General features: G+C 37.3%; 1 protein-coding gene across 3 annotated transcripts; it reads left to right on the plus strand.

Annotated features, from left to right (window-relative positions):
• The first annotated feature begins 16 nt into the window (after positions 1-16).
• LOC119727601 (putative bifunctional UDP-N-acetylglucosamine transferase and deubiquitinase ALG13) lies at positions 17-14,685 on the plus strand. 3 transcript variants are annotated; one of them, XM_038199551.1, is made up of 21 exons: positions 17-331; positions 749-832; positions 934-984; positions 1,299-1,345; positions 1,530-1,602; positions 1,903-1,984; positions 2,408-2,583; positions 2,886-3,018; positions 3,155-3,219; positions 3,423-3,523; positions 3,789-3,928; positions 4,171-4,279; positions 4,864-5,008; positions 5,585-5,714; positions 6,072-6,137; positions 7,707-7,744; positions 8,009-8,264; positions 8,467-8,547; positions 8,651-8,691; positions 8,946-9,210; positions 9,595-14,685. In XM_038199551.1, the coding sequence occupies exons 1-21, from the start codon at positions 215-217 to the stop codon at positions 10,701-10,703; spliced, it is 3,309 nt and encodes a 1,102-aa protein (XP_038055479.1). In that variant the 5' UTR covers positions 17-214; the 3' UTR covers positions 10,704-14,685. The 3 variants fall into 3 exon arrangements, with proteins under 3 accessions (XP_038055479.1, XP_038055480.1, XP_038055481.1); XM_038199552.1 differs by having other exon boundaries at positions 4,867-5,008; XM_038199553.1 differs by having other exon boundaries at positions 19-331; positions 10,339-14,685.
• The last annotated feature ends 1,274 nt before the right edge of the window (positions 14,686-15,959 follow it).

Below are 15,959 nucleotides of genomic sequence, written 5' to 3' on the forward strand. Positions count from 1 at the left end.
TGTGGATGTGCAATATCCGCGCATGCAACGCGCACGCACGTACACAAAGTAGAAATGGCGACAGTTTGAGGGAAGTCGGCTGCCATTCTTTAAGTTCATTTTTCTCCCTTTTTGTTGCTAAATATTCATTGTTTCCCGTGAATTTTCATTCATGGGAAAGGCAGTGTTGGACAGTCGCATGAGGTCCTTTGTTTAGTGATATTTAGCTGTCACAATGCGTCGGTTCCAGAGAATTATTGAGCCGATAGACGACTATTTGTCTTCAATTGGTTTGTACAGGAAAATCACTGCGAAGGATGGCTCGTGCCTTTTCCGCGCGGTTGCAGAACAGGTGAGGAAATGCATGGCATGGATTAATTACGTTTGTCGAGACAACAGAGTCAACAAATAACGAAATTTAATTCATAAATAGTTCAGCAAATAAACATAGAAGACTTCGGTTAAAGAAAACTATCACGTGTCGTAATTTACAATACAAAGTTTGCTATTTACAAATTTATATTAATTTGTGAAAATTATTTTAGGGAAATGTAGCAATTTATTCACTAATTCAGTGTAACTACACAACACCTCATTGAATTGTGAATTTTCATTTACTAATTTCTTAAACAAATCAAATTTATCAACAATGTCTCTGTCGTGTCAATATTAAAGAACTGGGAATGTTTACTCAAACAAGTATTATTTTCTTAGTTGGGTCTTCAATCTTTCCTAATACATGTGTGTGATGTTCTCTAATTATTCATAGGTGTTTCACACCCAAGCCCACCATCTCAAAGTGCGAGATGCATGTGTCAAGTATATGGAAAATAACAGAGACCGCTTTGCTCCGGTAAGTTGAAAAAAATCTATCCACAGAAATAAGACTGTATAGAAAATCACTTAAATTGTTGGTATAAGCCTTATTCTTATTTAATGTTTGTTTTCTTCCAGTTCGTTGAGGGCCCCTTTGACCAACATCTTGTGAAGCTAAAGGACCCAAAGGTAAATGATTATTGTGTAATGGTCTCAATGCCAAACAGCCTTGAGAGTGTAGTTAGTCACTGCTATTACAGTCAGAGTCAACTACCTATTTTAGTTGGTAAGGATGAATAAACATATCAACCAAAAGTGCTACAACTTGGCAATTTATTAGCCTGTCGAATTATGACTGGAAAATTCTGCAGTTTTGTCATGTTAGTTTGCTTCTCATTTGTTTCTATATGACCTTGCACGAGATCAGAAACTTTGACTTTTCAGGAGAAGACCGAAATGTATTAATTTAATGTTAATATTTCATTCTCATTTTTCTCTTCCAGGAATGGGCTGGCCAAGTGGAGATTAGTGCATTGTCTCTTATGTACAAGTAAGTTTGTGTAAACTCTGTAAATTGTGGGATGCACTCATGAAAAAAAAATATGTAGTAAGGAATAACGGGTTTTTTTTTGCCATTATCCTGTAGTAAAAATAAATCCAATTGACTTCAATTTGAAGAATGGGGGATTGAAAATGAATGTTTTTGTTTGTGTGTTTTGTGTCCACTTACTTAGGCGAGACTTCTTTGTCTATCAAGAGCCTGGGATTGGTGCATTCAACGTCACTCAGAATGGATTCACAGATAAGGTAAACGGGAAAAATTATTGTAATGAAATTTTCACTTTTTAAGTATTTTGTTTGTTACATTACTCCATTTGTATTACTATCCCATATCCCTTCATGTTTTTTTTCCTGTTTTTTCAATAGTCATATTTGCATTGCAGTTAGATAGTTTCAGGACCAAGCTTTGACAAACATTTCTGCAGAGATATATTTTGCTATATTCCAGAGAAGCATAAATTTATCGCAAGGTAATGATAAGTCTTCAAGTTGATTTTCTAGACTTTGAATTCTTTTCTTTTTCTTTTTCTTATTTTGGTTCCAAAGATTGTGCTGTGCTTCTCCCATGGCAGTCACTACGACAGTGTCTTCTCCAAGAAGTTTCAAGAGAATGCTGCCATCTGCCAGTGTAATTAATTAAGTGTTTATGTTTCATATTTCATCTTTATTCAAATAAATGTAGAAAGGCTCTGTGTTGTTGTTTGATATGGCCTTTGGGGACTGTAACTAAATCCTGACAATTAGATTTAACTCGCCACATTTTGTCTTTTTGTGAACCTGAATGTTGTAAATTCTATGAATTTTTGTTAAATGGCAAAACATTCAGTGAAACAAATGTGGTCTTCAAATATTGGTTACTCTTTAATATTATGACTAAGAATTATGTTAACCACTGTTGCAACGTGTTCAACATGCTAAGCACTCTTAGTTGACATACCTATTGCCATTTACCACAGAAGCAGAATGTGAAAGACGTTTATCAGGAACAGGAAACATTTCCAAAATATACAATTTACAACTGAAGTCAGCATAATTTTCATGTTTTACACAGCAATTATCTATGAGATTCTGTACAAAGATGTCTTCAAGCTCTCCAAGCAAGTTGACGAGGCAGTGGATATTCTACGCAGCTCTAACAAGAAACCCATGAGGCGAGATGGCCACTATGGCCCTGATGGAATGAGAGATGGACGAGGCATGGATGGAGATCACATGGGAATGGACAGGGTAAGGAATTGGAATAACCTATAAATGGGATGGTCTAACTCTTGCAGTCTTTTATTCTTATACTATAATTTAGCCTGAAATTCTTGAGACAGGTTATGTAGGAAACAATAGGAAACAATTGGTTTAGTTGTAAAGCCTGAGATTCTAATCTGAGAAAAGCCCACGAAGAGTCCACTGAATGCAATCTACAGTTTGCACTAGGTGGCATTAGAATCTGGTTTACCAAAGCAAAATGGTTCAGAAGTCCATCCTGCCTATTTTTTTTTCAAGTTGTGTGCTTTGTATGACTGATTCTTTCGTAGGATGGGAGAGATCGATTTGGTCGATACCATGAAGAGAAGAAGAGACCGCCACTTCCGTACCGTGTCGCTAAAGCTCTGGATCCTGAGATCTATCGTAATGTGGAGTTTGACGCTTGGAATGAAGCAAGAAAAGGTATTAAGACTCTAGACAAGTTTTAGTGCGGTTCCTATTACTGACACAATATTCCTTTTAAAATGAGGGTACTGCATAATTTTTGTGTAAAACGGCTCATTATTTTTTAATTTCTTTCTATTTTTCCTTCCACCAGAACAACAGCACCAGGATTATCTGGTAGCTTCTGTCCTGCAATATGCACCAGGTGACAAGTGTCAGGTAAGACACAATTTACGCACCAAAATCTGATGTTGTACAATTCCTTTGAAACGTGCATTTTCATCAATTTTGATTCATTGCTGAAAATTGTAATTTATGCAAATAATTGTGTTACTTCTCATTTACAAGAAATTTTGAGAATGTATTTGAGTAGTTTTAACGTAATGTTCAGAGATGATATCAATGTGTTTTATACTTGATAGGTATTCTTGGATGACCCTAAGAAGCTGTACAATGCTCACATTCAGGATGTTCAACCTAACAACGGTCCTGTCACTGTCTTCATTGAAGATCTGGGGGAAAAGTAAGTCGCGTTAACTCAATTTTTCATCTAGACTTATGTGCTGATGTTAGTTTAGAGTCATACATGAGACTGGAATCGGTGTTGAGAATAAACATTAATAGTTTTAAAGACTCTTAGGTTGCCAGAACACGTTGAACACATGCTTAGCAAGATTAACAAAAAAGTAATTGATACTGAGCAGTACACTATTTTGTGTAATTATTCCTTGGACGTTTGAAAAACTAGTTTGTTTCTGACAAGTTTCTTTGGTATTTCTTGTTTAAAGGCATACCGTTCCAATGAAGAATCTGAAACCAGTGGAGTCACTGAGTCCTCGTCGACCCTGGAGCCCTCTGGGAGTCCGAAGCTACAAAAATCTAAATGGGTACTTCCAGAAATATGCCAATGGAGTGAACAACGAATCAGGTAAGGATGTGTAATTTATGCAGGGACATAAACTGTTTGCATTTGAGTTGCATCTTAGATAGTTTGCAAAACCCTAAACTGATTCCTGATGAAGATCCCAGTCATCGGATTACCTTAAGAACGCCGAGATGTGAAGACTATTGTGAACATCTTACTTGTCCCAAAAAGATACAGAACAAAGATTCCCACCCCTGATGTAATCCACAATTCTTCACCTCTTCATTTTCCTTACAATTATCCAGGTTACAATCAGCCGTGTCACCAGCAGCAGCAGCTACAGCAGCATCCATCCTTCGTGCATCCATTGATGCAACAAGACAGGCAGCACCCAAGATCAACTTCTCCTTACCAGTAAGAACCCAATGAAGATGAACCTTGAAAATATTATCCAACCAAAACTTTGACCTAGAACCTCTGGACAACAGGTTTCTGCCAACTCGGTTAAAGATAATTTATTCATCCATACCTCACTTCACATATTACTCTTAATTTTGATAAGGCCAAAAAAAAAAGTCTCCGGTTTCTGGTATGCGCGCGCGTCGCCGTAGCCATGGGCATCGGCAAAATGAAAAAAAAAAAATTTCAATGAAAAATGATGTCTCAAAACCGCCAAACTCACTGGTTTGACTGGAATCCTGCTGCTGCACAATTTTAACGTGTTTTTAGATTGGGTTATGGTCGAGAATAAGCTTTATGTGGCCTCTCTGGACTCCCATATATTTGCACTAAGTTTAGTCGGGCACCATTTGCAGTCATCAGCCGACATTTCAAGCAAAGAAATCAGGTAAAAAAAAAAAAAAAAAGCCGCGTCACTGCACCACTTTTTGGGCAAGCTCCATACCAGAAACCGGAGACTTTTTTGGGGGGGCCTAAAGTAATAGTGATAAAGTAATCAAACAAATATGTTTTTTTTTCTCCCCCCAATTTTGGTAAAGAAGAGGAAGAGGGGGTGGTCGTTGTAATCACACCATGCACAATGCCATGTCTCAGGAGGAGTATGATGAGAAACGAGCATTGGAGGAATCCTTGGCACTCTTTGAACTTCAAGAACGAGACCCTGCATCCTTCCCTTCTCTGCCGGTATGTTGAAGGCTGAGAAATGAGTACAATCACTCATGCAAATAAAAGTCTGTTAGAGGAAATCTCTCACCTTGCAGCTGTCTCGACCCTTCCTTTGTGTCTAGACTAAGTGACATTTAAGTTGAGATGAACTATTGGATGTCTGTTTCAGAGTGCACTTAAGCTGGAAATGGAAGAGCTTACTCATGTTCTGTGAGTCAGATTAGGTGGAAGTGTATTAGGAATGAACATTGTTTTGACATCTGTTGATCATGTACGAAATGGTACATTTGATGTCACCCCGTGATCACTCGTCACAGCTTAATTATAATAATAACACAAATTTATGACGCGCACTTTCTCTGGAAGCCATTCAAAGGCACCGGTCTAGATGTAAATGAAGAAAAAACCTCAGTTGTTGGAAAAAGCCAGCATAAAGAGAAGAAGTTTTAAGTTTTGTGTGAAAAGTGTGATGTAAAACAAGGAAATAGGACAAAACGTATTTACATGTATAATAGTATGTGAACCATAAATTGGCGAGATTCATCAGCATGTTCCATAACCTGATCATTTATAATGATTATAAACATTTGACAGGGGCACTCAACTGGTCGCATCAACTCGGCAAGTCCAGTCAATCTATGGGATAAATTCAGGAAGGAGGGCAGGAAGAGTGCCTCTCCCATCCAGAGAATCAATACACCATCTCCCGTGGCTATGTTTGAAGGTGAGCATGCTAAGTTTAACATTCATGTGATCATTTTGTTTTTAAAAGTGCATAGATAACCAGAAGAAAAAGTTTCATGCGCAAATAGTGATTAGTTGCTACCAGATTTGAACCATCCAGCCGATCTGGGCAAGCTCATTGTGAGTGGTTAAGACATCTGCACTAGTCAGCAGGAGGACATGGGTTCGAGTCCCACCCGAGTAAGCTTGTGAATTCCCCCTCGGACAACACTGAGTATGCAGTGTTAACGAAATTATGTCAGTGAAGGGGTCATTTAAATGGCTCTCTTAAAACCTAAACAAAACTTGGATCTCTTTTAACCATGATGTTTATCTGTGTTTTTGTTTTGGTTGATAGGTAGAGGACCTGTTCATGGTGACGGCATGCAGGGACAATTTCAAGACATGTCTCTTCATGACAATGGTAAACTAAACATAACTGATTAGCAGTGTTGTAGGTCTCGAGACCGGTCTCGAGACCACTTTTTGCTGGTCTCGGTCTCGGTCTCGGGAGCTGTGGTCTCGGTCTTGGTCTCGGTCTCGGTCTTGGTCTCGATATTTTGGCTGGTCTCGGGTCGAGACCGGCAATATGTAGCTTTTACAGCTCGATCGATTACTTTTTGTTCACTTCGTTCAGTACAATTGATAGTTAAAACATTTGCTAGCCCGTAGATCAAGCTTGTTATATATCGCGGTCGGTTTGGACTCGACTGCACGTTGGAAAGTCTCCAAAGTACATGTAAAGCTGCAGCAGTACCAGTCACTGAACGATTTGGAACAAGTTTGGCATTTATCTGTTAAGTCGGGCACATAAAGCAAAGAATAAACTTGTAACAATTTATGCAATAAGAGTCAACCATTTTCGGGGATTGTGTAGTTTAGCCCACCCCTGTGGGCGTAATCACTTGCATTTTGTATTCTGATAATAAATGAGGTGCTTCAAATGAGTTATATTTTCGACCCCACACCATGATCTCTTTAATTTGGGACAGTATTTTGAAGAAAAAGTAAATTTTTCTACCTGATTTTCCAGCATTGAACTCACACACTCTTACCAGTTACCACTCACTGTTGCCATGAGAGTGTATGATGAGACCCCATTTTCTGGCTGCTCAGTTTGAAGTACTCCATTATTCCTCAAAAATTAAAATCCCGCTCAGAAAAAAATTAAAAATCCATATCTGGCACATTCTGGCTACCACCTCGCAACTTGTGGGTACGGGTCTACATGTACAAGTCCACATTCTATGACAGAAATTTAAAAATTGATTCAACATTTTCTAGCTCCCATTTTTTAAAATCAAGTACACAAGTCTTGTTAGAAGTTAAGTCCTATATTTATTTTAGGAAAAAAGAGGCACAATGTAAAATTAAAATTGCATCTTTAAATATCCGTTAGAAGTCATAGCTGAAACCAAGGGGTGACTGTTGAGTTTAGGATCCGAGTTCCTATAACAGATGAAACATCTACCTTTAACTTTTACTTTTGTCAAGACTGGGTGCAGCCCATATTTCTTAAGTATAACTACTTTTTGCTCAAATAACGTGTCATGTATCAATTTGTCAACACTGTCACTGGTCAAAATTTTGGTCTGAAATCTTTGTGAATAGAAAGGTTACAAGTTTCAACTATAATAACGTGTCTTGTTTTTTATTTCGACTATTGTTATTTATTATCAGCGGTCTCGGTCTCGGTCTCGGACCATATTGGTCTCGGTCTCGGTCCGCCTTGAAGGGGCTGGTCTCGGTCTCGGTCTCGGTCTCAGTCTCGAATCTTCAGGTCTCGGTCTTGGTCTCGGTCTCGGACTATCCCGTCTCGACTACAACACTGCTGATTAGTCTTTACTAGTGATGAAGTGATCACAATAAGTCATGTCTTAATCTTATGAGCTTATAAATGTCAATCAAATGTAAATTGTAGTTCCTTGAAAGATAAATATGTCTCAATCACTCTTTCTCGTCTTTTCTTTTATTGTTTTTGTTTTTGTTACAGACAGAGCTGACGGACATGGGATGCCTAATTCGGGAAAGGTATGACCTTAAATTCAAACGATAGAACACCACGATCTTAACACCCACCCCCGACCCCAAAAGTATAAAGTGATGACATAATTTGTAAACAAAGCGAGACACAACCGAGATAATCTAAAAATCAAATGTTTGCTGTAGCTGTGCTCGTAATAAAGACATTTGTCTGTTCAAAAATGGTCGTGTGCAGTTGCTTGTAGTTCCCTTCCATGTTTTTAACATCGTACAAAGCAGTTGTGTGATGATTTTATGCCTGCGTCTCCTCAGATGCAACTCAACAAGGAGGTTTACCAACCACCCCACCAGCCATCCAGAGAGAATGCTGGTACCCCGCACACCAACCAATCCCCAGGCACACCTAAATGGCATTCTTCTAACTCTACCCTGAGCACCAGTGGAAGCAACGCCTGTCCATCGGCTGGTAACACGCCATCTCCACCTGCTGTACCCATGATACCTAGCTATAATGCACCAATGCCTACTCTGCCTGGATGGATACCACTCTATCCGCTGGTCATTCCAAGTAGGTCTACCTCACTCTTATCAGAAGGTCATGGATCGGAGCCCACTCTAACATATTATGTCTGTTTTCATTGGATTTGAGAAAACTTGCAACACCTTTAAAATCTTGTCAGTGAAGGCAAACATCTTCTAAGAATTTGTTGCAATAGAATTAGTTTAAAATCTTGACTAAATAAAAATTGCTTTCATTTTGCCTGCCATAGTTACTGAGAATTTGACAGGACCGGTCAACGCTAGTGCTACAGCATCCAGAGACCCAAACGGCTACGATCTACCTTTGTCAGGTACAAATCTCTCTTTATTCAATCAGCTACATTTTAAAACCATTGCATTTGTATTTGTTTGAAATATTTGAACTGACATAATTGGTTTTTAAATTTTCTACAGATGTGTCTACTTTGCGCTATTACTACAACTTGGGAGTAGAGGTAAGTCTTGAATGCTTCTGTTCCTAAAAAATACCACGATAAAAACTGGGTAGAATTACTCTTTGTACAGTCATTTTCCCAGTTCAACTCTTTTTGCCTTTGGTTATTTTTAACAAATTATGTTTCTTAACAATTCACTACAAGATGTATCGTAAGACAAAAAGTTGCTTGTCTGGCATGTGAGCAAAAATGAAAGATTAAGACACTACCCAAATCATAAATCCATTAAAAATTTTTCTTTCTTTTTATTGCAGTACCACCATCGTCTCTGCCTTCTTCAAATGCACCAGTGGCAACAGCAGCAGCAGCAGCAGCAGCAACAGCAGCAGTCATTCCATCCACCTCAAGACCCGTCGTCTTGTCCCATAGTGTCACAGGCTCAACAACAGCAGCAACCTGCAATGCAGACATCGTCAGCTAGCAATCACTTCTCTCCAGAGGGCGCTATGTCTGCTAATAACAACGCTCTGGATGATGACACAGAAGAAGGCATGCGTCAGAGATCCTGCACTCCCAATGGTAAGCAGGCATTCTTTCCATCAACACAGCTTAAATTTGGGTACAGAAATTAAAAATTTCATTTTCTTTTTTAAATGAGGAGTAACTTGTGTCACGTATCATCGGTATACATGTGATTGATTTGTTGCATACTTTGCATCTGTGTGCCAAAATTACTCTGAATATGTCCTCAGTTGACCTTCGGTGAAACATAAAAAAAAGGGGTTTTCGTGGATCTCTGCTGTACTTCACAATATGCACAGTGTTTAAAAATTGGTGATGCAAGCAACATTGGTAGGCTGGTCTGGAATAGTTGATTAGACGGGAATAACTATTATCAATGAATGTGCTGTATTGTCCTGTTTACGTCTGTGGTGTTCACTCTGTACCAACATTGCTTCCCAGGACTCCAAGGTATGACTGTCAATACCATTCAGCAGCCAACATTAAGTCCGTCTGGTGTGAAGCAAAATGGTACGCTTTGCCCAAATGTTATTCGACAACCAGTGTTACATCAACAACAGCAGCAACAGCAGCAACAGCAGCAACAGCAGCAACAGCAGCAACAGCGACAGCAGCAGAGACAACCATTCCTTCCACTGCCAGTGAATGCTGTGTACTTTACTTTCCCACCGCGGGATGTGGGTTTCTCTCTTGGCAGTACACAACCCTCTAATTCTCTCCCAGGTCACGAACAACGAGAGCAGAATGGCAGACAGAGCCCCAGAAATGTCCCCCTGAGGTGTATGAATGGCCAGCCAATGCAACAGCAACAACAGAATACAGACAACCACGTGGTGTCAGAGTTTAAACCTGATACTGAAGCCAACGCTAGAAGCAAACCAGCATCGTTTGTGACCCCAATGAGACCCAGCATGCCTCTTAGAATCCCTACTCCAAGATCAGAAGATCGAAGTGTCAATAATATTCCTTCTCACATTCCGGGGTCTCAATCACCTTCATCCTGTCTTCCTGCTTGTCCTTTAGAGATCCAGGCCTCGTCAGGGCCAGCACCTAGGAATCTTGTTACTCCAACCCGACGCAAATCACCCTTTGATATTGTTAGTCCAGGTGTCTTTCCCATGTCACCTTTTCCTGTTCTTAACAATACTAATATCACTATTCAACCCCCTGTGTTGTCTCAAACAGGACCAACGCAGCCGTATTACATTGATTCGCAAGCCAATCAGCACATTCCGCAGCAGCAACAGCAGCAATTGCAAGCACCAGCACCTGTCAGCACTTTCTTCAGTCCTCACGCTAATCCACCGGCCATCCAATCTGAGCCCTACCCACATATGAATTACCACCCAGCACCTCCACCTCCACCCCCACCACCCGGGAACCTAGGCACCTATCAGTACCCAGTACAAGGTCAGTGGCAACCTGCATTTCCCTATGGCAGCCCAGTTAAGGTACCCACTGTAGCCTATGGCCAAAGCCCTCCAGTCACCTTTATGACAAGCAATGCACCTTCTTCAGCACCAGCATTGTATATGCCCACTTCTCACTGAAACCAAATGACCAAAAAGAACATTCATGAGGATTTCTTGTTTGTTTTCAATTCTTGTCAGTTATATTAGTGTTAATTCATGCATCTAATGGTGAAATAAACATTAATTTATTTCTGACATTTTTGGTGCAACGTATGGAAATATGCAACAATTCTTACTTCTGTTTTGTAATCATAACAAATTGTAAACAGGGTAATCTACCAGTGTCTTTTTTTAAGGTCAACGTTTTTTTGAGGAAGCACTCCCTTGTCATGATTCAGTTATAACAACATTTATCCTTTAGATATTTTTTTGGGCTGATGGAAAAGTGGTTCGTGGCATTGCAAATCTACTGTGCTCTCATAAAATGAAGTAATGCCATTTAAAATTTGTAACACAAATGTTACTCAGCTTTTTGATAATATAGCAGGCATACCCTTGAATACCAGTCAAAATGTTATAGGACAATAACTGGACAGTTAATCACAACCACTGTTGTACTGACAACAGTAATGTGAGTTCTGTTATAACTAATAGCAATCCAGCACATCAAACAGTTCAAAGTTAGAAGATCTGACAACTTTCCGTTTAGTGCTTACTGTGTGAGTCATTTTTAACTGCAAACAAGTGAGTACACCTGTATTCAAGTCCATGTAAATTGAAATACATTATTACTGTTACTTCAGTTAAAAAAAAGTGTAATTTTATAAGTGACAGTGCCTTTTCTCGTAGAGGATACAAATTTCTAATTTTTTTTTTTTTTTTTAACGAGTGGTGTAGATGAACGGTTACCACAGACATGTTATTTTTTGTTCAGTATCAAAACTAAGAAAGTATTTTTGACTCATTTTTTTGAGATGCTGTAGAGATTGATGGAAAGAGAAATGAAAAACGTTCCCGAACAGGGTAAACAGGTTTTATTAAATAATTTACAAAAGAGATTTTCAAAAGAAAATTATTTTTAATAAGATTTCAAAGATTAAAGACAGTAAATGCAATATGCAATTGTTACGAAAAGAAGAACACTATTTTTAATTGATTACGTCAGGAAGTCGTTATCAAAAAGAACAGATTATATTTGGGGTTTAGAAGAAGTTTCTTTACTTTGATTGTTGTGGTTAAACTGTGACTAAAAATAAATCCAGAAAATATATGCTTTCTATTTTTATAATAAAATGTTTTGGCTGAGAAAGTTCAAATGCAGCTAAGTTTACTCTTCGAGATTAGTCCCATTGTTTTGAAATTGTTTCTAAACTTTGTTTTTGATGAATTACAAACATATCTGCAACTTCTAAATCAAAAAGAAAGAGAGCAATTTAAAATACATCATTAATATGCATTCAATCTTATCATTTTTACTACTGAAATTTACAAAAGAATATTTTATGAATTGAAGCTCTCCAAGAAATACATTGTAAGGAGGTGAAATTTAAGTTAGAAAAATGACTCAGCTGAAATGCTACTCAAGTTCAGAAATATTCTTTATGACATTAATTGTCGATGGCAGTGTACGATGCAGCAACCATGACAAGTTGTATATTCCGAAAAATGAAAACAGACATTAAGGTAGCAGTATAACATCATTTTGAAATCTACACTTTTCTTTTGAATAATAGTACCCATCTGGGGATTGAAAATCACAGCAAGTTTATTAACAAGTATTTAACAAAATATTTTGTGAGGCATTTGAATAAATTTTGAAAGGTGCAGTTCTGTTGTGGTTTAGGGGCAGTGAACCAAAGACAGAAATGTTTGTTTAAATTGAAGCATACATGTACTTCTCATATTAAACATTTGTTTCCTTCAAAAAATTCTCTTTTATCTGTGTGATGTAAATTGCCCATGATTTTTCATATTGGCTACATGTTCCTAGAAGAATTGTTTAAAAAGTTTAAATTTGTTAATGAGCTGTGTTTTCGAAACCAAACTTATTGTTAAAAGATAAAGGAATATATATCTAAACTCAAATTATTTTGTGATATGTATGTTGAAATATGAACAGCTCTGTCAATGTTAGTAGGGATGCAGTCATTAGATTTATAAGCAGCAATTTTCAAATTATTTGTAAAATGAACAACTAAATTTGGTTGTTAATTACTATTTCTATACGTTTGAGCCTGTTAAATTAATGTAAGATATTATACCTGGGAGATTCTTTTTAAGCTGTTTGAATTGTGTTGTAAAGTTGCTGTTGCAAAATTTACCAAACTTTCATGAGTTTGTGATTAAAAAAAATGTTTTTATTAATCTGCAGACATATCTATATCAGAATTTTGTTGTTTTAAAAGCAGATCCACAGTTGTAACTTAAAACTCTTTGGAGCGTTGTTTATTAAAAATGTCCTGCTTAATATTACTGCGTTTTTGTGTTGCTTACTTGCAGTATATTGCCAAATCGTTTCAATTATATTTGAAATTTCTAATTCTTTATGTTGATACATGTATGTAACTTGTTGATCTTGTTCTGATATTGATATTGGGTTTTTTTTTTCAAAATCAAAGTTGTATGCAACTAAAGTTAAACAAAAAATGTTGTCTTTCTTCACTAAGGAAAAGTATATAAAACTATACATGTGTATTATTTTTGAAAAAGTGAAAAGTGGTTTTCTAATTATATTTTGATATTCCCATGATTTTTCATAAATTATATTTAAAAAAAAAATCATACAAATCAGTGAGATTACAAAGTGAAATGAAAAGCGATTTTTGTGAGATAATTTATAATGGTTGACAACTGATTTCATTTGTACAAAGGAAGTTATTGTTTGATAACCTAACGATTTACACATATTTGATACTCTTATTTAAAACTAAATTAAGTGTTACTGTTTATTTGAACAATGTTTAAACCATTGGAAAACAAAAAGTGCCTTACTCATGACATCTATTTATTACACAACCAAAAGAAAGCTACTACTTTTGAGTTCTTTGTCTTGAAATAATACTGCATAACTGTGCTATAGGTTTGTATTTCTTTCACAGTTATAGGTTGAAGTAACCATTATTTTATTGACTGATTTTGTGCTCACAGGAAACACATTGAGCAGAAAAGATTACATGTGCAACAGTATTATTCGCCAAGTAAAATTTAACCTTGTGCAACTGTTCCTGTGTAATTCAGTTTGTGTGCTTTACATCTTTGAATGTGGTCATTGAATGCAAGCCGAAGTTATGGCTGAGCTTATGTGATAAAAATTAATCTCGCAGGTAGCATTATATTATGTAAATAACTTACTACATTGCATTTTATTAAAATCTGTCTTTGTTTTCATGTTGGTTCCAGAAGTTAACATTTCCAAGAAAGATGTGTTCGGTTTTTATAATTTGTTTTCCAAAAACTAAGCCGTCCCTGGCAAGAAGCCTATTGTAACCTGACACTATTTGCTCGTTTATGGGTTCCGATTCCGAATTGTGCTTGTAAAAGGTGATAGGTTTTAAGATGACTGTTTGTACGATATTTTATCGGATATTGTTCGAAGCAAAATCTTAAAATCTTACAAGTCTTAAATTCGGTGTAAATTTCGTGCAAGTTTTAAAGTGCCTTTGCATTTGTGAAGCATCTTATCGTTTAAGTTTTACAAAGAAGACCCACAAGTAATATCATTACGCACTTAGGTTTTACATCCTGTATTTTACTGATATGTAATGATGTGGTTCACACGTGTTGATTTATATGAGGAAAAGGCAAACAGCTATTTATTAATATTCATCTTTTTTCTTAGAAATCAAATGAATGTTTTGTTTCTCTTTCCCTATTTCTTTGACTATTTCGTATTTCTGTTGTCATTTGTCTTTGTATTTACTTGTATAAGCTTATTTCTCTTATACTAATTCTGTAATGTGACATTGTTCCCGCACTACTCCGTATACGGTATTGTAAACGTGTATTCCACTTAGCACTTAATAAATTATACTTGTTCCCACCTAACCTTTAACTGCACAGCATTTTCAAACTTGCTGAATAGGAGTTGAAATAAAACTTGGCACTGCTTAAGCAAAAATTGTTTAAATGTTTTCGAGTGTCTTTGTTTGTAACCCCTGCAATGATAAGAGAGAATGTTACAGCCCGGGGATTTCCCCATTAAGTCATTGACGTAATGCGTTCAAAATATGCTATACTTCTCACATTGAGTTCGAAGGTGAAGGGTGTAATTAGATCATGTATGGTTTTATTATTCCGCACGTAGGCCTATTGCTGCTATTTTAGTATGAACAAAAAATGTATATTCCATCTGTATTGCTTCATATGTACCGCTTTGTACATTCACAACTATAAGGGCAAATCGATGCGGATCGAGACTTTTGTATAATCTCCGATGGGGCATTCCATCTTGGTGGTGGTGGAGGGGGGGGGGGGGGTCATAATTAGCATACTCTTTCTCACTTCGAGCCTTGGCTCCTAAACTCAACTTCTAAAACATAATTTAAACATATTTTTAAGTACAATCGAGCACTAGCTGCTGATTTCCCAGAATTCAAGACCTTTGGGGTTTTCCGACCCGGCCGCGGCATGCAGACGGGACAGGCCGGGAAGTCCCTATTTCCTTGCCAGCATTTCATAACATCTTTGTAAAATTTCCACTGTTGAGTCACGGGCGAACAGTGCTATAAAAAAGCACGTCAGTGTAAACCGTCCATATCGGTACTGAACATCGAAAGAAGACAATTCCATCTTCATTCTTGGCATATCTTGGCAAGACTGCGATCAGGATTTAAGATTAAAAAACTGTTGTCTGGGACGTGAGCATCTGAGATCAGGTTGGATTCTTTACAGTGTTCTTTTATTGGGAACTAATGATGTGCTGATGCCTTCAGTTCTCTATTGTGCCTCTTGATAATGAGGAAAATGTTGACGTCTTATGAGCAAATGGAATGAAATAGCTAATTAGAATTGTCTGGATGTCTTTCATGGATGACGATCATTAATTAATTTGTTTAGTATCCTGTTTTTCTTGCCAGATACCAATCAGTATGGCAAATGCGATCCTCGACCCAAATGTCATCAAGGCGATAGTGGAATTCGTCAACAGCACAGTCAATGAGGAGGGACAGGTAGGCCAATAATTATATGGTTAGATTATAGTCATTGAATTCGGAAAGGAAAGAGTGGCAAGTGAAGGAGTCACAAATAAAGAGAAACCTTGTGTATCTCCCAATCATGTCATTTTCTTTTCAAACTCCTGTATTATTGAAATTATTATCACATTTAATTGCAGGTGACAATTGCAGATCGTGTGATCAAATACAGTGCCAAGGGGCGTGTGCATAGTTTGAGAGA

Source organism: Patiria miniata, unplaced genomic scaffold (genome assembly GCF_015706575.1).
Source record: "Patiria miniata isolate m_02_andy unplaced genomic scaffold, ASM1570657v1 HiC_scaffold_20, whole genome shotgun sequence".
Classification (NCBI taxonomy): domain Eukaryota; kingdom Metazoa; phylum Echinodermata; class Asteroidea; order Valvatida; family Asterinidae; genus Patiria; species Patiria miniata.